Source organism: Borostomias antarcticus (genome assembly GCF_949987555.1).
Source record: "Borostomias antarcticus genome assembly, chromosome: 3".
Lineage (NCBI taxonomy): Eukaryota > Metazoa > Chordata > Actinopteri > Stomiiformes > Stomiidae > Borostomias > Borostomias antarcticus.
In genome coordinates this window covers 35,737,530-35,761,179 of record NC_140236.1, presented here as the reverse complement: position 1 = coordinate 35,761,179, position 23,650 = coordinate 35,737,530, and the positions used below count along the sequence as shown (strand labels likewise).

Genomic DNA, 23,650 nt, shown 5'->3' with positions numbered 1-23,650 from the left:
GGGACAGAGAGAGGCAAGTGACACTCGATTCGGGGGTTTGCATGTTCTCCCCCGTGTTCGCAAGGGTTCGCAAAAGACATGCAGAAGAACAGATGCTCTTCAGTCCGGTCCCTGACCAAGACTAAGTAGCACTTGGACTTGGTCCCCAGGCGCCATGAAAGATGGCTGCCCACTGCTCCTGGCTGCCCCTGGAGGAGGACGGCTTGGATGGGAGAAAATTCCACCAGCGACGCCCGAAAAACTGTGTGTGGCCAGCATGTGTGGCCAGCAGGCAGGGAGGCAGGGGCGGAACCCAGAACAGACAGGCCGCGGTGAAAGGACCATCCGCTGGAGCCCCTGGCATCAGCAAACCACCGACTGCACATTGATACTCATTTCCACGCAGTGTGGGACGACTCCACGGCAATCGATATCATCAAGGACCAAGTCCTAACTGTGCTCATGACAACATCTCAGCTGCAGTTAAGCACTTATTATAGCGTATATCAATCAATCAATCAAAGCTTTATTTGTATATCAGAGAGAGGAAGAGAAGCAGGATTAAAAGCACAATGAGGATTGTATTATTTTCCCTAGAGAGTCCACTGTTAATTTATGAAACATTTATTTAGACAGGGAGTTATTCTCAGACCAAGTCTATTTTGCAGATGAGCCCTGTGTTATTAACAATACTAAACACTGTTTGTGCAGGGAGCCATGTCGCCTCTCACTGTGTGCCATGTCTGTGTCCCGCGAGCCCCAATAAAGTAATTTTAATAGTTTGAGTGTTGTCGTTTGATAAGCTCCTAATTACTATTATACACGACTCCCATTGTCCTCCAAGAGTAACTAAACATCTGTTGCACATGCAGTTGATTTTTCCCATAGGTTGTGTGTGTGAGGTAGCTAGCCTAGCGCCAGTGGACCTGTCCCCCCCCCCCCCCCCCCCCCCTGAGAGAACGTGAGTAGCAGCAACAGCAGCAGCAACGGATGCTTATTCTTACCACTTCCTTCCTGTCCTGCACCAGGTCACGAGCCTACGACCCGCTCTGACAAAACGTCCCCTAAAGCACAAGAACTGCCTGCACTTCCTAGTACGGGGGCCACTCTCCCCTCTGACTGCTGAATACATGAACTGTGTGTGTGTGTGTGTGTGTGTACATGTGTGTGTGCGCGTGTGTGGGAGTGTACACTTTGTGCGTGTCTGTCAGTCTGTATGTGATGGAGGAGGGAAGGAGAGGAGAATGGGGGAGTATTTCTCCATTCTTCCTTGGTGTAAACAGTGGAAGCAGCTGTCAGAAATGGTCAGGTATGCTGCATTCTACCCATCACGCATCATGCTCTCACCTACCCTCCGGTGGGGTAAATATTATGCAACAGGGAATGGTGGCACTTCGTTGCACAACCTCCGGAGGGTGTTTATACCAGATATTTATATCCATGCGTTTTCCTAGGGAGCCAATGTACAGTATACTGTAAACACCTTGGACGTAACTGGTGCCAAAATAAAAAGGGGGAAAAAATTGAATAATTTCTTCCTTTCTTTGTCTCCGACGACATTTAATGGACAGTTTGTTCCGTAATGCCATAAAAATTTAGACAATACGTGCTTACTGTAAGCAATTGGCATTTACAGGAAGGAACGCCCCAACAGCCCCAATGCTCTAATAACTGGGTTAAAAGTTATTCCCGACAGCTGTTTTTTATATCGCTACAGTAACAGTGCAGATTAGTAGTAGGGAATGCCAGGGACCTCGCAATTCGATAGGAGGTCAATACTTGAAGTCATAACGCAAGATAGGTGAATTCACGATGGCACTGCTCTGCTCGTTTGCAAGCTGTTAGTGTATTATGAATCTATACTAGTGGGCTTGGAGAATAGATCTCTAAAATTAGAGCAGATTCAGCTTGGCGCTCGGGTGAGAACAAGGTAATGAGTCTTTCAGGGGCTCTTGGGGTTTGGGAGGGAAACAGCAGGTCCCCCTAGGCACTCAAAAACAGAAGGTAGGAGAAAAAAGCCTTTATTCAATCATCTTGGGCTAAAAATCTTAAAAACCAACATGTTTCGACCGCACTGGTCTTCTTCAGGGCAGAGAAAGCAGACACACCACTGAACTGTCTGGGCTAAAAAGACAAAGCCACACCCTTAAGTGGACAGATGCATAATATCAGACAATCTAGCCACACAGAGTTTTAGCCAAAGATGATTGAATAAAGGCTTTTTTCTCCTACCTTCCTCACCTTCTGTTTTTAAGTGCTAGGGGACCTGCTGTTTTTGCATTGAGATCTCTAAAATTGTTTGACTCTGAGGACAGGGGCGGACTGGCCATCGGGCCTGGCACGCCAACTGGCCTGGCCCGCGGTGAATGGCCTGCCCCCCGTCAATAAATCGCGCAGCACCCCCCCCCCACCCCCCGTCAACAAGTCACGCCATCAAAACGAAACTGAAGGTGTTCCATCTCACCGCGTCGGCTCGGCTCGTGGCCTGACTGGGGCTACATTTCCCGGCGGGAAATATTCACCCAGTCCGGCCCTGTCTGAGGGATTAATGTTTTCAATCAATAATTTTTTCTTTCTTATATAATCACTGTCATATGATTGTGACTTGTCCGACTGAGGCAAAATGAATTTCCCTCGTGGACAATAAAGACATGTAATGTACTAGTGTTTGTTTGCGAGCCTCCTACTGTACCTCTCCCTGGCCCTGCGGACCCCCTCTCTCTCCACGCTGTCCGGGCTGTCCCTCAGCCCCGCCGTGTCACTCAGGAGGACGGGGAAGCCCCCGATGTCCAGGGAGGTCTCCACTACGTCCCTGGTGGTCCCGGCAATGGGGGACACGATGGCCGCAGGGCGCTGGCCTGCACAGAGAGGGGGAGGAGGTGGGAGAGAGGTCCGTCAGTAGCGGGGGGGGGGGGGGGGGGGAGGGAGGCAACCTGCGCTGGAATGACTCACCCCTATCTTACCTGTTGAAATGAAACCGCTGTGTAATGAACTCGACACGTTATGATAATCTGACGCGAAATCTATGTTGAGTGCTAAGACCTCCTGTGTATGCTCCAATTAGACCTGACGTCATGCTGATTAGCACCAGGTGTCCTCTGTCACCCTTGGGTGTAGCCTATATAAGTGTGTCTCCCCATGCTTGTAACAAGACTGTGATGAAGGCTACGGCCCAAACGTTGTCCTTTTAAATCGTTTTTTCGCATCTAGACCTGAGTGTGCGGTGTCTTTCTTTTCAATCTGACGCGAAATAACATGTAGCGAAACGTTTGACGCTCAGAGGAGGTCCATCCAGAATGGAACGGAACCAAAGGGTTCATTTTCATTTACAGCCGTGCTCTGGAACCACCCAGCCACTGTGCTGTAGCCTGCAGCCACCGCCAAACAACTGAGACAGGCCATTAATACGCCTCACAGCCATGGGTGAGCGCCAGGCCTCTGGGAAAGACAAAGCTCAATAGGAAACAATAACAGGATTTTATCTGAAGCCTGATAAATACGTCTATTATTCCAATAGGAAGCGCCCAAGTCTCCAGCCCAGCAGGCTCTCCACATAGTTTATATAGAGGCATGCTAAATGATCTCAGGATGCAATATTTCAGACAAATATATCCAGACGATAAACAGAGGCGTTTCATTAGGAGCAAACTGTCTAGGGATAGATATCCTGCTGCTGCACTGACCTCCCTGCCTGACTAAGGTGCTGGTATCGTAGATATTGCCGCGCCACAGACGACTCAACCACACTTGGCAGACCCGAGGAATATGCATAGCGTCTTTATTTCGCTAAGACGCGACAGTTTCCCTCGCAGGAACGCGGCGGCGGCGTTGCCGGCGCTGTACTCACAGAGCGTGTTGAGGAGGCTGCTCTTCCCCGCGTTGGTGGCGCCGGCTATGACCACCTGGACTCCACCACGCAGCCTCTCACCCCTCCTCTGGTCTCTCAGGTGACTCTCTATCTCTGCCTGCAGCTCACACACGGACCGGTCCACTTGTTGGGTGGGGGGGGGGGGGGGGGGGGCAACAACGGAAGAACAGGACACGGTAGGTTCAAGTTCACTGTGTTTTTTAAAGGACGTAAAGGAATGTGAGTACGTGGTTCTGAACTTCGCCGGCCTCGTCCATTTCGGACGACCCGTCCGGGCCGACCGCGAGGCGGCTCGACTACCCAAATGATGAGGAGAGGGACACAACCGTTCTGTCACACCAAAACAAACAGCTCAACGCAAACGCGTATTGTGTGGCAAACCCTCAGATCAGAGGCTTCTGTTCTTTCAGTCACGGTCAGCCAACAGGCGACAGTCCCCCCCCCCCCCCTCCTCCAGGTCTGGACGCTTTAAGACCACGCTGCTGACAGGGGATTCCTGTGGACAAACTGGCGGGCGTGCTTTGAAGAAGACAAGACTAATGCCCCCAGTGTCCCCATCGCCCTCTCCTCACACTTCCTCCAGGAAACGCTCTGTTCAGCAGTTTGATGTCCATCTCCTCTCCGTACACGGCGCTCACTAGCTCCAGAACCCAAGATCCAAACAGGAAAGCCAACCAGAACACCCCCTTCTGACAGAACTGAACGTTTTATTTTACAAGACGGGGGGGACGAAGTGTACCTACCTTGATTTAGGACCCCGTCCTCTATGAGCTCGTCCTCACTGAAGTCTATGAAGGCCTCAACGTGGGCCAAACACTGTGGAACACACAACAACTCAAGACATGAGGGACAGTAAGAGAGACAGCAGAGACAACCAAAGAATACAATCCTACAAATATGCTGTCTGTGGTTCAATATTGTCTGTGTGTCTGAATTCAGATAGCAGACAGATAGCAGTAGGTCAAGACAAGTGTCACAAGAGTACCTGCAGCCGTGAGTAGTGAAAAAATGAGCGAAAACAAGGTCAGTGAGTTAGTAGCAAGAAAGGGATCAACGTCCGTGATTTGGGAGCATTTTGGTTATTATATATTAATATTATACATTAAATATTAATCACAATTATTAATCGCAATTACCATTTTGAAGCAAATAATCGGAATTATTATCTTTTGTCATAATCGTGCAGCCCTAATCAGTAGTAAGTAAGTAAGTAACCTTTTATTGTCCCGAAGGAGATTTGTCTTGGGCTAATGCCCGCACTGCAAGCCGACACATATACAGAAACATGCAATGCATAAGAAAGGACAGCATCATCATCATCATCAATCATCATCAAGTGCATCCATCAAACCAGCGAACTATTAATTTTCCCTCATTCGAGAGATTGATGGACAAGGGGACAAAGGATTTCCTGAATCTATTCAGGTTTTGATTACCCATAGGGACCCTGGATCCTTTCTTTCAGCAGCTCTTAAGAGACACAGTCACCTGAGTGACGGGCATCTGTCAGAATGGTGTGTATAAAAGAGGACCTACTTACTGTAGGAAAAGAGCTCTTTATCGTATAGGCTAACCCAATAAAGCTAACATTAGACCAGGGCCTTTAGAGGGTGCGATCTGGAGCTGGCGGACACTATGGGGTTCGTGACTCCGGTCAGAGAGTCACACAAGTTGTAAGAAAAGGTGGATTTTTTTATTTATTTACCCATAAAATAAACAATAATAGTGTGAGGAAGCGGTGGATCACGTTGATAAGGCATTACTCATTTTTACAACCTGGAAAGGGCTAACTAATTACTAGCTAGCTTGGTTAAACGCTACCTATCGTCAGGTTACAAACCCTACACCCCCTCCCGACTGCTACGCTCTGCTACCTCGGGGCGACTGGCTGCCCCGTCACTCCGAGGCCCCTGCGGTCGATCGACACGGTCACAGCTCTTCTCTGTCCTGGCCCCGCAGTGGTGGAACGAACTGCCCACTGACGTCAGGACAGCAGAGTTGAAGCCCATCTTTCGTCGCAGGCTCAAAACTCACCTCTTCAAGAAGTACTACCACGATACACCTCTTAAGCACCTATTGTATTTTAGATAGCTAGTCTTGCACTTTGCCTTCAGCACTAGATTATGCTCTTAGTCACTTGTTTTAGAAAGGAGATGCACTTGTGAGTTCTGGCAAGTAGTAGTACATTGGCTTTTCCTACGTTAAATGCAATTATTGTTAGTCGCTTTGGATAAATGCGTCTGCTAAATGACTGTAATGTAATTTAGTTTTGAGATCAGATCAGCAGAAGAGAGATCAGAGCTCCAGCTGATACTGCTGAGATGCGCCCGTGAGGACAGGCAGGAAGACTGACACGGGGGATGATTGACAGACGGTGATAAGTACGTTTGGACAGGAAACCCCTCAGGTTCAACCATCCACACTGAGGACAAAGACAATAGCACGGCTAGAAGCATTGTCTGCATGTCAAGTTAACACGAGGTTGGATGAAGGTGTTTTTCCAAAACATTTCTTAGAAAGCTGTACAGTCCAAAATAGAGATTGGAAGTCTACTGGCTGATTTCCCCAGGAAGGCTCAATTTAGCCTCTTTTCTGGAGCAAGAGTGAGGAGTAAATTACTTGGGTCTGGTGCCAAGGTAAAGCACGATCACACGCAAGGGCAGACACTGCCTTGGGCACAGATCTAGGATCTGTGTACCCTGTCGCACATCCTACCACATCTGTTACAGAAAACTGACCTCCGATCAGTATCCAACACCTGGGTTGGCACATGGTCGTTTCCTCTCTCTTACTGACTGATGCATGGCTTACAGTAAACAGATTGTGGGAAACTACCAATGTGATACAGTAATCATCCTATAATATTAAAGTTGCACTGAAACGGACGTTTGAGATCATCTAACTTCCATAGTTTGACATATTTCCGACGCAAACAAGCTATGAGGGTGGGACATATGTTTAGAGGAATTTGATTGGAACATTGACAAGTGGACGGGTTTTAAGAACTTTAGACAGATTCGATAGAAGGATAGCGTTGATTGACGGGTGGATGTCGTGAGATTATTGGCCTAAAATCTAAGGTACCTGTTGTCGTCATTGCACGTGACCTACCGTTTTCCAGGAAGTAAGAAATTATATACTTTGATATAAGATTACAACAAAAGTAGAATTTTGTAAATTTTTTGGCATACATCGTTGAATAGGTGAACACTATGACCAATTATGTGAACCAAAATGGGACAGAATGCTTTTTCATTTCAGTGCGACTTTAAGCAACCGCTTGTTTCAAACATATCATTTATTAATAAATAAATAAAAATTGGCTCAAAATGTGTGTGATTTTTAATGGAATTCCAAGGAGTAATTCTACTGATCCTGGAAAAAAACAAATATTTCTTGCGCTTGGTAGTGTACCTACACGTTTAAGACGCTTGGTAGTGTACCTACACGTTTAAGACTCTTGGTAGTGTACCTACACGTTTAAGACGCTTGCTCCTGTACCTACACGTTTAAGACGCTTGCTAGTGTACCTACACGTTTAAGACTCTTGGTCGTGTACCTACACGTTTAAGACTCTTGGTCGTGTACCTACACGTTTAAGACTCTTGGTAGTGTATCTACACGTTTAAGACGCTTGGTAGTGTACCTACACGTTTAAGACTCTTGGTAGTGTACCTACACGTTTAAGACTCTTGGTAGTGTACCTACACGTTAAAGACGCTTGGTAGTGTACCTACACGTTTAAGACGCTTGGTAGTGTACCTACACGTTTAAGACTCTTGGTAGTGTACCTACATGTTTAAGACGCTTGGTAGTGTACCTACACGTTTAAGACTCTTGGTAGTGTACCTACACGTTAAAGACGCTTGGTAGTGTACCTACACGTTAAAGACGCTTGGTAGTGTACCTACACGTTTAAGACTCTTGGTAGTGTACCTACACGTTTAAGACGCCTGGTAGTGTACCTACACGTTTAAGACGCTTGGTAGTGTACCTACACGTTTAAGACGCTTGGTAGTGTACCTACACGTTTAAGACACTTGGTAGTGTACCTACACGTTTAAGACACTTGGTAGTGTACCTACACATTTAAGACGCTTGCTAGTGTACCTACACGTTTAAGACGCTTGGTAGTGTACGTACACGTTTAAGACGCTGGCTCCTGTACCTACACGTTTAAGACGCTGGCTCCAGTCCTGGTAGAGGTGTCCCAGCTCGCCAGACATCTGCCGGAGGGCCTGCCTCCTCTGGGCCTCCGTCTCAGCGTGGATCAGGTCCCCCAGTCCCTCCACCTCTGTCAGACCCAGCTTCCCCGCGTGGAAGGCCCTCCGCGTGAACTCTCCTGCCTCAGACGGCCTCACACCAGGCAGGCTTCCTGAGAAACACACACAGTAGCACACACCCACGCGGGTAGAAAGCCATACACACACACACACACACGCGCGCACACACACACACACACACACATACACACACACACACACACACACACACACACACACACACACACACACACACACAGAAACTAACTCAGCAGGGTCAAAGCCGGTGTCACCGCTGGGGTCATGGGTCACTCTAGGTTCAATGTGAATGACGAAAACAATCAGTACTGGGCAGGTTACAAGAGGTTTTGTTTTTGTCCAGTTTTTTCAACAGTTGGGAGGTACTCTAGACCTGCAGAAGCCACGGCCTGTTATGTGTGTTCACCTCACAATGCATTTATTCTAGTAACTACTCCAAAATTACTTCAGACGACTTGACACTGTATACTGTACATCCAAGTAGTGGCGAAATGATTTACTCTCAAGCTGGACTACATCTGAGAGTTCATAAATAACACCCACATATACAGGTACACTATACCGACTAAACATTGGTAATTTACCAATAAATGTTCCATCCCATCGTGAGGGTTATGAGAACCAACTAGCCAGTGAGAAACCAATGCAAGAAAAAAAAGAGTAATTTGTTGTGTTTGCGGCTAGACCCATGTGTTATACAGACATGTCATGTCATGGTGCTGAATTATATGAAATATAGCAGATGTCCCACAGACAGGGCGCTGTAGGGAGTGCATACTTGTTTATACAACACTGCCCTCTAAAGCAAAACAAGGGTACTGCATTAAAAGTTTCTACTGAATTGACTGAGTGCCCTCTTAGGTGTGATGGAGTCGGCCATATCCTCATTAAAGCGCAAGCTCCATTTCCACCTCACCTAGAGCTTGTAAGACTGCAGTAATGACAGCGGGTCCACCGTGTATATGGAACTCAGCGCTGTCCTCGCCTGTGAAACTGTGAGGGCCTGCAAGCACAACAACAACAACACCAACACCACACTAAAGTTAGAGAACAAAACATGGTGGTGACGTGAATTAGTGGAAACTATACACTGCAGCTGTCCTGGAGGTCCGAGTCTGACCTGGGAACCAGAGCACTAGCCCTCTGTCCAGCGGCTCCTTGGAGGAGGGGTCAGTGATGTTGCGAAGGACCGCGGTGCGGGGAGGGGGCAGGCGGCCATGCGCGAGACCGGCCATGTTCTGGAGGGCTGTGGACGAGGCGGGACCACTGACGCGCACTACAGCCACTCCACACCTGCCGTGCCCAGACGACAAGGCAAAGATCGTCTCGGCATCACACACACCTTTCCCAGGACTGCACAGGCTTCTTACTGGAGCTCTCACTGGGGCTGCTCTGTGGAGATCAGAAAAGAATAGCCTACATTAGAATAGCCTGGAATAGCCTGCAATTTATTTCCTGTGTGCTTGCCTTGCACGTGATCATAGTAGGTTATGGTTAAATAAAGTTAAATTAAACTGCGGGTGGAAATTAGCTGTTTTAGCTATAACCTTGTACAGTGCATCTCTCCCTATTCTATAGGGTAAATGTCTACTGTACCTTGTCCCTGTCTTAAAAATAAATAAAAATCAATCAATCAATCAATCATACCCAGGTGGTGAAGCGGTGCAGGTTTATGATCAATCTCTACTGCCCTCTAGTGGTGGTATGAAACGGTATTATCTACTGATTGATGTAAATCTCATGCTACGAACGGACAGATACACTTGTCACGTATAGATGCTTAAAAAACACATAAAAACAAACCTCATTGTTTTGAGGATGCAGAGCGCCTGTCTCCACACTCCGGAGATGACTGGCAACATGGTTAAAGTAAGTTATAATGTTGTTGTGACTTTGCATGTCAGACTAGCTACGTTAACGTTAATGGCATAATATGCCAAAGTTACGAGTTCACATCTGTCTCACATGCTAAATGAGGTGGTGGCTGCCATTCTGGTAAATACATGTGAGTCCATATTTTGTTACATTCATTCATCTTTATATTTCCCCTTGCTGGTCTCCTTTACAACTCATACCGCGCTGTGTCGTTTCATCCCACTGTTGATCCTTTAGATGATTCGGATTGGTCTAGAGTCGATACTGTCATAGGCTAGCAAGGATTTGGCTTGCTCGGCTTCTGTCAATCAAAAAGAGGACCCGCCTCCGTTGGGCAGTCAAACTCTGTCCGTGTCGCCACTCGAACGATATCTCTGTTCCATTTGACGTCAGTCGTTGGCTGCTGATCTTCCTAATTTTCTTCAGTATTCTATTCCTATGCAAGTGAATGAAATAATGTTATACAAATGTGCCACATATCGTAGGCTATAGCCTACACTGTCAGGGAACGGAGTTCAGATTAATATTGATAGACCAACACATATTTTTATTGTTATTATAGAACATAATAGAGTATAATAGAATAGAATATAACGTTTATTTGCAATAGCCTACGGGTACAGGTACACTGGAATTATTTTAATCGCTTGTCCTTACAGTATCGGTACTAATCACTTCCTCAATCCAGTCCTAAGTACTCAGCTAGACATTTAAAGGTTCCCAAACGTAGTAAAAGTAGCCTAAAAGTAGTTTGGAGTCATTAGTAGGCTAGTTTAAGAATAATATTTCCTATATAAGCCTACTACTACTACTACTACTACTACTACTACTACTACTACTAATAATAATAATAATAATAATAATAATAATAATAATAATAATAATAATAATTGATAGACTTAACGGGACAGCCCATTTTGGACAGTGACATTCATTGACATCTAACTCATCACAATTGATGCACATTGGATGATCAGACAGTGGCTGACTCAGACGGGATTCATTTCCAATATTTGCTCGTCTGTCTATCTCCGGTAGCTACTGCACACACCATACAGTGCACACACAGAAATGGTATGTGTACTGGAGCTTGCCCTACTGCAGATCTTTGCAGTTGTCAGCCGAGAGGGTGGTGAGTAAGCAGAATTGATGTTGGTGGATTCGCTACCTCGGAGGCACACGGAGGGGGAGGGCTGGGCTGTGTGACAGACGGTGGTCAGGGCAGGGGGAGTGGGGGCAGAGGGACCGTAGACAGAGCACACCGTGCCGGGGGCTGCAGGGGGAACAATCTTTAACCCGTGAGCTCAATAATTCATAATCCCTTCAATGTGTGTAAAACACAACAGCTGCCACTCATGTGAGCCAAAAGCAGATCAGCACCAGTATGATGTTATAGCACAGAACAACCACACCTTACACAAACACTCACCACTGCTGGCTTCACTCTCTCACTCTCTCTCTCTCTCTCTCTCTCCCTCTCTCACACACACACACACACACACACACACACACACACACACACACACACACACACACACAAACACACACATTTGGTGTCAATATTTGTTAAGAAGGGTATTGTTTGAGATGATGACTGTTTATGCACAACTTCTATATTACATTTTTCAACCGACTAAGTGTAGCCTTCTTGGGCTGTTGGTTGCCCATGTTTACATCACACAGAGTAGACTATGTCATGTCTTTATCCCATAGGGTAATAAGCATGTAATAATTATATGTATTAAGCATTTATAAACGTTATTGAAATAAATGAAGTTGTTCACCTCACTAAGACCAGTACAGGATCATCATTTCACTTTGAAGCAGTATCTCAATACGGGCAGAAGAGTGAACAGATTACTTGTCCCTTTTGCCCCACTGAAAAATTAATCTATGAAGATATTTTTGCATTGATAAATAAATCATAACGTAGTTAATCCTCCCCGACAACCTGTGTTAAATTAAGGCTATGCCGTTTAGTTTCAGGGGAGAGGAGCTACTTGAAGCTGACTGCAGAGGAACCTGCCAGATCTATCCTCTCTGCTGCTGAGCTGGGACCTGATTGAATAGGCTAGCTAGGTAGGCTACCAATCCTCTCTCTTTAATGTTGTATGGGTGGCCTTATTACAAGGCATCGTGTTTGTGTAGTATCCTTAAATCAGCATTTGAAAATGACACTGGACATTTAATTTCTGTGTAATCTGAATCTCGATTATCTCGTAGTCGGCCTGTGACTCTGCAATAGTGTAGCCAACGCTTTTAAATGGAAACAATTTGATCTCTGGCGGCTTGCAGAGGTCACGGTGTGAACATTTCCCTCGGAAGGCAAAGAGAACCATCCTTTTCTCCAGCATGCGAGGGACCGTGCGTGCATGTGTGTGTGAGTGCGTGCATGTGTGTGTGAGCGCGTGCGTGCGTGCGTGTAATGTATGTGTGTCGTCCGCTTCCCCTCTTTGTCCCTCCTCCATAGTACGGGGCGCAATCAATCTGCTTGCATCCTGCTCGAACCAGGATGAGACGCCACCGCAACAACCTTCACTTCAATCTCACGTCCATTTAACCCCTAATCTTGACACACCGGCCGGTGATCCATGCTTTGCCTCTCTGGGATGCGATATCGCTCTCCCTTTTCCCGGAGACTATCGGCCGTGCCTCCCCAGTGAGAGAGCATGCCCGAGACGGGGGCCGCTGCAGCCGCAAGTAGCTCCAGCGACAACAGCGAGGGCTCTCGGCATAGACACCGCTCGCAAGGAGAGGGGGAAAAGACAGAGCAAAGCGGGGCTCCCCTGCAAACATCCTCCGGTATACTGGGTGAGTCTCTCTATGGAAGGGGCAATGTAGATTGTAGTCGGGAAATTGATGTGACATTGCTGCGACGGACGGGACAGGTGGATGTGATGGGGAGACATAACGAGCGTGGCATCATAAAACACCGCACCGTCCTTTTGTCTAAGAGCCGTGGGCCCCCGAATAACACCTCGTAGCACAGGACTAGCTTGTTTGGTTTACTGACAAAATGCGATTAAGATTAATTATTAATTATGACGTTATTCTGTATCAAGACAAAAACATTGTCACTCATACTACCCTTCTCCCGGATAGTAGGCTAGGTTACATTTCATTGGTACGGCGTGACAATTTCAAGTCTATTGCGAGATCATTTTTGGATGGATATTAACTTTATGATGTCACCAGGGGTAGAAGCCCACCGTAAAGTCTCTCTGTCGACTATGCGTAAACAGTGAGATTTTAATAGCGCACGGTTCTCCAAACTGGGAACAAGGACAGATGTAGCCAAAAGCTAGCCCATGATTTGTCATTTAAAAATCAAGGATTTTGATTTTATCTTGTCCATGGCTGACTTTAACCAGAGGTGACAATGTGTGGGGGCTAGGTACGTCTAAACTGACCAGTTCATTTGAATGTGGTCTCGACTCCCAGTCCCGTTTGAAAAATCTCTCCTCAATGGTCTTGGAGGACCGGGGAAGCGCGCGTCTATTGCGGCGGGGTCGTATGTGTCTGGGGCCGCAGACTATAGTCAGCCTGCTCTCCCCGTTGGGTTACTGCAGCATGCTGCAGGGGAGAATCGGCCTGGTCTGGAGACGAGGGCCCTCCCACTGAGCAAAGACACGTCTAAAAGAGGTCTTTTAGATGTCTTTTTTGTCTTTTTCGGACGTCCAAAGACATCCAATTAGGAGCCATAATGAATGTTTTTTTTAACGTTCAGATATTGAACCCGTTTTGCACGTCCACAGACGTCTTAGAGGGGTCCAAGCCAGACGTGTGAATATTGAGGGGTCCAGCAGACGTACAAACGGGGTTCAGGACCGACGGACGTTATTAAGACATGATCTGAACGTCTCCCTGACGTTGCGTGTTTGCTGGGCTGTTTCCACAGCAGGCTGGTAACCCGAGAATGCTGCTGTGGGAGGAATGTGATGTCATCATGTTATGATATTGTAACACTTGATTATAGGCTACCTTGACCATTATATCTCTATGCCAACGTGTTAACACAGTGGGTGTAGTTTATAATTCTAATTTGGATATGCGTGCATGGTAAAGTAGGCTCATTGATTGCACGCGCTGAAACATGAGTGGAATTTTGACTGGACATGTGGTCATGGACTTGTATGGTAGTGCTCCTGGTCTCCTGTGTTTCCCGGTGGCTCATGGGAGAGGGCTGGAAGATGATCATGAGATCACATAACGGCGTTCACACATGTCAGCGTCTGTCTGCACAGCTTGGCGGTTTCTCCAGCTGGGCTTTAGGTCTCAGGCCGGAAGGATCTTCCTCATTGGGAGCTTGTCTGGGCACAGTGGTGAGACTCAAACGCGGGACACAGGACCAGGCAGAGGCAAGGTCAAAGTTCAAAGTCTTTACTTGAGGCAGACAACAGTAATCCACAAAACACAAAAAAAAACACAAGGTGGGGCACAAGGCGCCCAGAACAGGTAGGAACCAAAAGAACAATACTAGGTTGCACTAGGGACGTCAGGAAAGCTTGCACGGAGACAAAGACAGTCTGGCACAGGAGTGAGGGAAAGTGGGGTATATATACACACGAGGAGAGGGAGACAACGTGAACCACGTTAGGGCGGGGCAGGTAGTCACACAGGCAGGAACTTGACCACACACGGTCATCGGAGGAGGAGATGAGAGAAGGGTGAACAAAAACAGGAAGAGCACCACGAGCCTTCAAAATAAAAGCTTGACCAGAAAACATGACAGACAACTAGGGTGTTCATCCCCATTTCTCCCCCGTATTTTCCTAATCCTTTTGCAGTAGTCTGGAATCGAATTGAAACCTTTATTGCCCCAGAGGGGAATTTGTTTAGCACACAGAAAACATTAAAATGTACGCCCATCACCAACACCACAATGTCACCAACCACCATCATCGTCATCAGCATCCCCACCAACATCATCGCACATCAACATCATCATCACTGCAACAGGCATCAATCGCTTTGATCCTTTCATCCATCTTCCTCTGTGGTATTATAGGCTGGTTACACATCCATCACAGGAAACGCATCACTGCATTTGAAGCGTGTGGTAATGAGCTTCTGTTTTTACATCGCTGAACTAAACTTCTGAAAGCCATATTTGAAAGACAGAGGAGTAATCAAAAGGAGTAACTGCAAAAGTGACATTAGATGACCCCAAACCATAACTGTGCAAAAATATCATGTTGGATTCAGAGAGGCAGACCTGGCAGAGCTCTTTGGGATACAGACAGTATATTGGAGGTCTAGTTTGCAGGTACAGTATAAACCCACACTGTCCAAAACTCCTATTTTACCATTCTGAACAACTTCTGGAAGTGGAATACTGTAGAGTGTTCTGAGATGATGTTGAGATTCATGTTGGGTCCATTCTCATCACCCGCGTAAACTTGTTTTACTCACTTTCTTTCATCGTGACTCGGCATCATAAAAAAGACATGGTTCTCCCTGTGTAAAATATATGAGTGAAACGTTTCAAGCAGGGATTTGCACTCTGCGCACATCCATCCTTGCCATCTTGGCACAGACTACGCTCTATTCTCCATTCCTCAGCAAGAACTCCTCAGCTCCGCGTTAAGCAGATTTAGACAGGTTCAATGTCACGCAGGTTGTTTTAAATACACCGACGTGTGCAGCAACACTTATTGACAAAGGCGCTTCCGAGTTCCAGCTGGTGGAGGTTCACGTTCATGCTACAGTCTATTCTAGTCGTGGTGGTGCAGTGGATGCATGGCGTCTAATGATTTAGTATCTAATGGCTTCTCGTCTAGTGCATATGAGATGGAGACATCTTTCTCACGTCCTCCCTGGTGTATCCTCTTCCTGGATAAGTGCTGAGCTCCACATTATCTGTATCAATGATTGGGGAGACGGCCGAGTGTGGACTGACCTTGCTGCCAGTATAGAGGGAGATGTCTTCATGTGATATATCACCAGTTCTCTGTGGGCCCGCCCCAACATGCTGTATCCCCTCCCTCATAACCGTACCAGAAGGCCAGGGGCAGCAGGATGATTTCATACACCAGCTAACAGGTCCCTGAATGTATTCGTACCATGCTTGACCAATAAAAGATGGTTCATTAGAACCATGGGTTGGTGCCGGTAGACTCTAACAAGCTTCCCTCTCAAACTCTCATGTGATTAAGAAAACAGAGGGTTTTCAAGTAAGTAAAGATCGCAAATGTTACTGTTAACCGAGGGACGTACTTGGTGACCAGGATGTTTGTCAGAGATGTGGAGGGCCCTCGCTCTTGGTGACCAGGATGTGGAGGGCCCTCGCTCTTGGTGACCAGGATGTGCAGGGCCCTCGCTCTTGGTGACCAGGATGTTTGTCAGAGATGTGGAGGGCCCTCGCTCTTGGGACCAGGATGTTTGTCAGAGATGTGGAGGGCCTCCCCGGTAGCATATCTGCCCATGTGTTCTCATTCTACCGTCTCTAGTTGCGGTCTTGTGTTGCTACGTGCTATTCCAGTCATGAGGAGTGTTGTCTTGTGTTGCTACGTGCTATTCCAGTCATGAGGAGTGCGGGGTGAGTCTCTGGTAACCGTACGCTCTCACGTGTGCACTTACCCTCCTCAGTGGTCAGGATCTGACCGCGCTGCACAACCCGACCGTTCAAATCCATACCCAACAGGATCAAATCAAACTTTATTTATATGTTTTACAGAAGAAAGAAAGGACATACTGATCCTACGCACAACTCAGTTGAACTTTCAAGTCGTCCTTTTATTTTTTATTTGTTTATTTAAGATCTAATTTAGCCCAATATTTCAGCTCATGCATATTTCCGCAAAATATACATGATAATGACACGAGGACAGATTTTTTTTGGGGGAAATAATATAACACAACACAGACAATGAAATAAAAACAGGCAGTGATGCAGCAGCCCTTATCATGCCCTTGAGCATGTCACTCATTTTATTTTATTTTATATATATTTATTTATCTTTTTTTATGTGAAGCACTCGGTGCATGTAAATTATCTGTTGTAAAGCACTTTAAGATGCATTTATTTATATGAAAGGTTCTATACAAATCTTGTTTTTATAATAATAATAATAGTTATTATAATTATAATTATTATAATTATTATCGCAGCCTAAATAGGGCTTTTCTTGTGTGTAACTAATATTGCATTCCTATTGCAGTGCGTTTGCCATGTCCTTTATCCTCTCTGTGGACTGACAAGGGGGGTGTTTTTTCTAGTTGCTAAGCAAGGCCAAGAAGGAGTACAATGGTCATGGAGAGGAATGCTGTTTTTTTCCAGTCATGGGAAATACTGATGCTCCTCACCAACCAGCTCCTCTCTACCCTGTACCTCCTCTCTACCCCGTACCTCCTCTCTGCCCCCTACCTCCTCTCTACCTCGTACCTCCTCTCTACCCTGTACCTCCTCTCTGCCCCGTACCTCCTCTCTGCCCCGTACCTCCTCTCTACCCCGTACCCCGTACCTCCTCTCTGCCCCATACCTCCTCTCTGCCCCGTACCTCCTCTCTGCCCCCTACCTCCTCTCTACCCCGTACCTCCTCTCTACCCTGTACCTCCTCTCTACCCTGTACCTCCTCTCTGCCCCGTACCTCCTCTCTGCCCCGTACCTCCTCTCTGCCCCGTACCTCCTCTCTGCCCCGTACCTCCTCTCTGCCCCGTACCTCCTCTCTACCCCGTACCTCCTCTCTACCCCGTACCTCCTCTCTGCCCCGTACCTCCTCTCTACCCTGTACCTCCTCTCTACCCCGTACCTCCTCTCTGCCCCGTACCTCCTCTCTACCCCGTACCTCCTCTCTACCCCGTACCTCCTCTCTGCCCCGTACCTCCTCTCTACCCCGTACCTCCTCTCTACCCCGTACCTCCTCTCTACCCCGTACCCTGTACCTCCTCTCTACCCTGTACCTCCTCTCTGCCCCGTACCTCCTCTCTGCCCCGTACCTCCTCTGTCCCCCGTACCTCCTCTCTACCTCGTACCTCCTCTCTGCCCCTTACCTCCTCTCTGCCCCGTACCCCCTCTCTACCCCGTACCTCCTCTCTGCCCCTTACCTCGTACCTCCTCTCTACCTCGTACCTCCTCTCTACCCCGTACCTCCTCTCTGCCCCGTACCTCCTCTCTACCCCGTACCCCCTCTCTCCCCCGTACCTCCTCTCTACCCCCGTACCTCGTACCTCCTCTCTGCCCCGTACCTCCTCTCTGCCCCCGTACCTCGTACCTCCTCTCTGCCCTGTACCCCCTCTCTGCCCCGTACCTCCTCTCTGCCCCCGTACCCCGTACCTCCTCTCTGCCCCGTACCCCCTCTCTGCCCCGTACCTCGTACCTCCTCTCTACCCCGTACCTCCTCTCTCCCCCGTACCTCCTCTCTCCCCCGTACCTCCTCTCTACCCCCGTACCCCCTCTCTGCCCCGTACCTCCTCTCTGCCCCCGTACCCCGTACCTCCTCTCTGCCCCGTACCCCCTCTCTGCCCCGTACCTCGTACCTCCTCTCTGCCCCGTACCCCCTCTCTCCCCCGTACCTCCTCTCTGCCCCCGTACCCCGTACCTCCTCTCTGCCCCGTACCCCCTCTCTACCTCGTACCTCCTCTCTGCCCCGTACCTCGTACCTCCTCTCTGCCCCGTACCTCGTACCCCCTCTCTGCCCCGTACCCCGTACCTCCTCTCTGCCCCGTACCTCGTACCCCCTCTCTGCCCCGTACCTTGCTGAAGGGCTTTGAGGTAACCTAGGGGAGAGAAAAACTCGCCCTCTTCCACTCACTACATTAGCATACGACTCAGTGTTAGTGATGAGTGTATTGCACTGCTCCCCCATCTCTCTCTCTCTCTCCTTCTCTCTCCTTCTCTCTTTACATCTCCCCCTTCTCTCTGTTTCTCTTTGTCTCTTTCATCTCTCTTTCTTCCTTGTTTTCTGATGTCAAAAGAGACATGAGAATAGGCCATGGGTTATACTGTATACTGTAGCAAATGACTGAATACATGAAAACATGATTATCATTTGCATATCAGCTGCTCTTGAGTGCGGGGAAACATGATTTTATAAGCCATAGTGCTAAAACTCTTAACTCTCATTTTCTTAGTTCGGTATTATGCCACCTTGGTCTGTTTCCACATACTATTACAAGAGGGCTGGGATTGCGCAGTGTTGCATGAGATCCTTAATTAAGCCATAGTGCTAAAACTTATGCCCAGGGACTACGGGTGGAAATTAGCTGTTTTAGCTATAACCTTGTACAGTGCATCTCTCCCTATTCTATAGGGTAAATGTCTACTGTACCTTGTCCCTGTCTTAAAAATATATAAAAATCAATCAATCAAAAAAATCAATCAAATTGTCTGTCAGGACTATAAATATACTCTCTAAATTCCTCTTGTACCCTTTCTTCCATCTTAGACTAACTTCCTCCAGTAAATGGTAAATGGACTGCACTTATATAGCGCTTTTCCACCTTAGCGGCACTCAAAGCGCTTTACAGTGGCCTCTCATTCACCCATTCACACACCAATGGCGGTAGCTGCCATGCAAGGTGCTAACCTGCTCATTGGGAGCAATTTGGGGTTAGGTGTCTTGCTCAAGGAGCGGGTCGATCACTGAACGACCCGCTCTACCAACTGAGCTACAGCCGCCCCAGTGTTTCCTGTCTCCATCCTGACTGACTTGTCTCTGCTGGGAAGTTCAGGCGCTTCAGGCGTTTGACTGCAGAGACTCGACCAATCAAGGCCGTCACTTATCTTATTAGGAGTCTAACGAGGGGTCTTAAGTGCTATTAATGTCTTTAATTAACTTCAATTGGTCCAGTTTGATTGAATTCAATTAAGGTAAACCTCTGACCAATTACTCTACTTTGACAAACCAACCAATAGATCGTCCTCTGAAGCCTTCATCCATCTTTGATATTGTTGACCTCATGTCCATCGATGACTCGTTGAGTAAGAGAGGAAATGGAGGCCTAGTGTAATATGCAGTTGTCTTGAAGTCCTCAGGTTATTGATCTGTCTGGGTGGCTCCCGTGTATACCGGACCAGAATAGCAGTCAGGAGAGCTGCTATCAACAGACCATTGACTGACTTCTGCTCGAGAGCCATTAGTACCGACATGCTCAATGGCATCACACACTATGGCGGTATTACAGTACACTACTACTGTACTCCATATGTCCCTTGCAGTGCCTTGTGTCTTCTGTCCTTGCCGTTGAACGTGTGCGTCGTTGCAGTACGTATTGTGACATGTTATGAGGGAAAGTCCTGCACTTGAAAAAGATTGACGCCGTTTCATTCTGACTAATTAGATGATGGCTATCTTTGCCATTCATTTGGAATTATGTTATTCCCAATCCATTTACATAATGAATAGGGTAGAATATGGATTAAGCTCGGAATGTTCGAGGACAAAAATAGATTAAAGGATATAGTACTAAATTAGACGACCTATTTAATTACAGTGTGTTTTAAACTGAGATAAAACATTTCCCAAAGCATTGTGAAATGACAAGTTAGGACAGAAAACGTTCAGAAAATGTTCAGATTTGGTGGTATTCTGGATGAAATCACAATAGGCCCGTGTAATCAGGGGTTCATTTACTCACAACAGTGCAGCCCAGTGACGATACACAGTTAGTCATTCATACTGGAAGATGTGCAGTGTGAGAGGCTGTTATGAACATTTTCTACTTAATGCCCCCTTCTCCCCATCCCCTCCAGGAATGCTATCTCCTGGAATGGCTTGCATCATTGCATACCTAATACGATCATTCAGTATTGGGTCATTATCTCAAAAACAACATTTGTGAGACTTGGTAGCTGCCACTAGTTGGATAGCCCAACTTAAGATGAGCCCGGTCCAACATTTCAGGATGCTACCTGTACTTCTTGCTCTACCCAAATCAGTAGGCCATTGTGTTGGTATAATTGATGTGTGTAATCCATGTGTCCTTGTTCCTACTTCATCAGAGGAGGTTCTTTCTGTGTGTGGGGCTTCGTCTGGGACTGGTGAACAGTGCTCACTGTTGGCAACACAAAAGCTGCCATTCATGAAGTGAATTCAGGCCCACTCTCTAATTCATAATTTGTAATCTGCCCCCATTCTCAATGCCACATTCAGCCAGTTAGATAACCAGGCTGTGCATTTCTGAAGAAGTCGGTATTGAGTGGCATGAAATGAGCTCTCTTTCATGTTTGTTACCTGGATGAATAGACAGCATTATAGCTGTCATCTCAGCAGATAGCACCCCACCTCCTCTGAAGCACTTCTGAGGCATCTCTACCGCCTCCTCCATCTGTCAACACAGAACCTCGTTGAACGATCTCACCTCAGACAGTTAACCTAAGCCGCTTTTCCACCAACTTTAGTACAGTACTTTTTTAGTACCGAGTACTAGAGACCCATCTTCTATCAGGGCAGCGAAAACGGCACGTGGTGTTCGGAAATACGATTGATTGATCGAAACCTTTATTTATACTCAAGGCAAGGCAAGTTTATTTATATAGCACATTTCAGCCACAGGGCAATTCAAGGTGCTTTACATGAGACATTAAAAGCATTAAAACAAAAAGCAAGACATTACCTCAGGTAATGTCTTGCTCACCTCAGGTGAGCTCTGAGGTGAGGCCACCTCATTTGCAGAGCTGCTGAGTGTACAACAAAATAGAACAACAAAACAACAAAACAATGTACAGTGCACTTAGTTAAAAACAGTTACAACATGTATCATAAAGAAATGAAATCAGGCATTTAAAATTCCTTTAGGGAAGGAAGAACTTCCAGCTTTAACTTGGACTGAATGTCATTCCAGGACTTTGGGGCTGCATGAGTAAATGCTGTCCTGCCAAATCCTGTACTAGTCCTGTACTAGTCCTGTACTAGTCCTGTACTAGTCCGTGGAACTTTAAGTGTGATCCAGACACTAGAACGTGTTTGATGGGCTGGAGCATTCCTGTCCAACAGGGCAGCTATATACGGTGGCTGTTTGCCGGTCAAACTGGACGATCTGGTCTCCTCTTACCCTGTGGTCTGGCCCTATGGCCTGCGGCCGCTGGCTTCGGTGTCACACGCTGTCATTGTAAAACGTCGTAGATGAGCTCCTCCTCATTATCCTCTCTGTGGTTGCTAATAAGGGACGGCCCAGTTCACGCCCCTGTGACCCACCAGCGCCGGCACCTTATTCCGTTCATCCGAGAAGTGAAGCTGACATTTCCTCTGAGGATTGAATCTATTCTTAATCCGGATTAAGTCGGAGGACTGTGGTCTGTCATCACAGCACTGATCACTGCTGAGAAGACTAACGCCACTTAATAATGCTCTCAATCCCTGGTCAGAGCCTGCTGAGAAGACTAACGCCACTTAATAATAGTTGCAATCCTGTTGATGGTTTTAAATATAAATAATAGTATATGGCAGGTTTTTTGGCAGGGAAGCTGTGAGAACAGATGAGGTGGTTTGATAAGGAGCAGGACAAGATGAAATGATTATTATTTTTTATCAACTGACGGTAGAGTTTAAGAGTGTGATCAGGAGAACCTACACACATCACTTTTAAGTCACACATCATAATTAGTACTGTAAATTACCCTAAATATTAACATTTGTTGAGTAATCTGTTGAAAGAGCCACATGCTGTACTGTAGATGATCCAGAGTTTCCCATCAGGATCTGAATGAAGAGACTGTTGAACTCATAACAGCACTTTATATTCATACTCGGTACAATATACATATCTACATCCTGTACTTGTGAATGTACACATCAATAAACTCTCTCTCTCTCTCTCTCTCTCTCTATGGGACTGTATCAAGAGCTCAAGAAACTGTGTGACCGTGTCTCATTTAGGGCTCGGGAGGAGAGTATGTGTGCGTATGTTTTTTGTGTTTGTGTGTTGTTTACATTTTATGTTTGTGTGCTGTTTGCTTTGTTTGCCTACTATACGTTTGCGTACTAGCACCTTGGGGATTGGGGACCTGTAGTGTGACCTTCTTTCTCTCCAGACTGCTGGCACTGTGCCACCGAGACACTAGCGAGGAGCGAACGAGGCAGACAGACAGGGAGAGAAAGAGACAGGAGGAAATGCAGAGGGGGCAAGCAAGATGAAGAGAGAGGGTGTGACGGAGGTCTTGAGAGGAAATGCAGAGGGGGCAAGCGAGAGGAAGAGAGAGGGTGTGACGGAGGTCTTGAGAGGAAGGTGTGTGTGTTCTTCCTGCTGAGGAAGAGAGAACGCTTTTGTGTCAGGTCTGTGTGTCCAGCCTCCATTGGGAAAGGGAGAGTGCATGTAGAATAGTGTTTGCGTGAACGTGTGTGTGTGTGTGTGTGTGCGTCAACGACAGATGGGATTCAAGTCATTCAATGACAGATGGGATTCAAGTCATTCAATGACAGATGTCCACTCTGGCTGGCCGGGTCACTGAAGCTCAGAGTGCATGAAGGGTTTGTCCTACGTGTGTCCGAATATGCATGTTTGTTTTATGCATGTTTGCGTCTGTGTGAGCCCTGCAATATTGTACTTGTGGCCAGTGTGTGTGTGTGTGTGTGTGTGTGTGTGTGTGCGTGTGCATGCGCGCATATGTGACGCCAAGGGCATGGCTAGTAGCGAGCTTTAAGGTGACATCATACAGTGACATCATACAGTGATGCAGCATGGCAAC

At 47.0% G+C, this 23,650-nt stretch overlaps 2 protein-coding genes across 2 annotated transcripts in view; one reads left to right on the top strand and one right to left on the bottom strand.

Annotated features, from left to right (window-relative positions):
* The window catches only part of gtpbp3 (GTP binding protein 3, mitochondrial), a gene marked incomplete at both ends in the record, with an annotated part of 12,659 nt that extends 968 nt beyond the window's left edge, over positions 1–11,691 (bottom strand). The window contains 8 exons of the mRNA XM_084436169.1: positions 2,672–2,837; positions 3,827–3,970; positions 4,591–4,663; positions 8,020–8,222; positions 9,065–9,151; positions 9,269–9,490; positions 11,192–11,296; positions 11,658–11,691. Coding sequence (XP_084292295.1) covers positions 2,672–2,837; positions 3,827–3,970; positions 4,591–4,663; positions 8,020–8,222; positions 9,065–9,151; positions 9,269–9,490; positions 11,192–11,296; positions 11,658–11,691 — 1,034 coding nt within the window. The remainder of the gene's footprint in view (positions 1–2,671; positions 2,838–3,826; positions 3,971–4,590; positions 4,664–8,019; positions 8,223–9,064; positions 9,152–9,268; positions 9,491–11,191; positions 11,297–11,657) is intronic.
* Positions 11,692–12,692: 1,001 nt separating this feature from the next.
* The window catches only part of ano8b (anoctamin 8b), a gene marked incomplete at both ends in the record, with an annotated part of 32,660 nt that continues 21,702 nt past the window's right edge, over positions 12,693–23,650 (top strand). The window contains one exon of the mRNA XM_084436168.1: positions 12,693–12,834. Coding sequence (XP_084292294.1) covers positions 12,693–12,834 — 142 coding nt within the window. The remainder of the gene's footprint in view (positions 12,835–23,650) is intronic.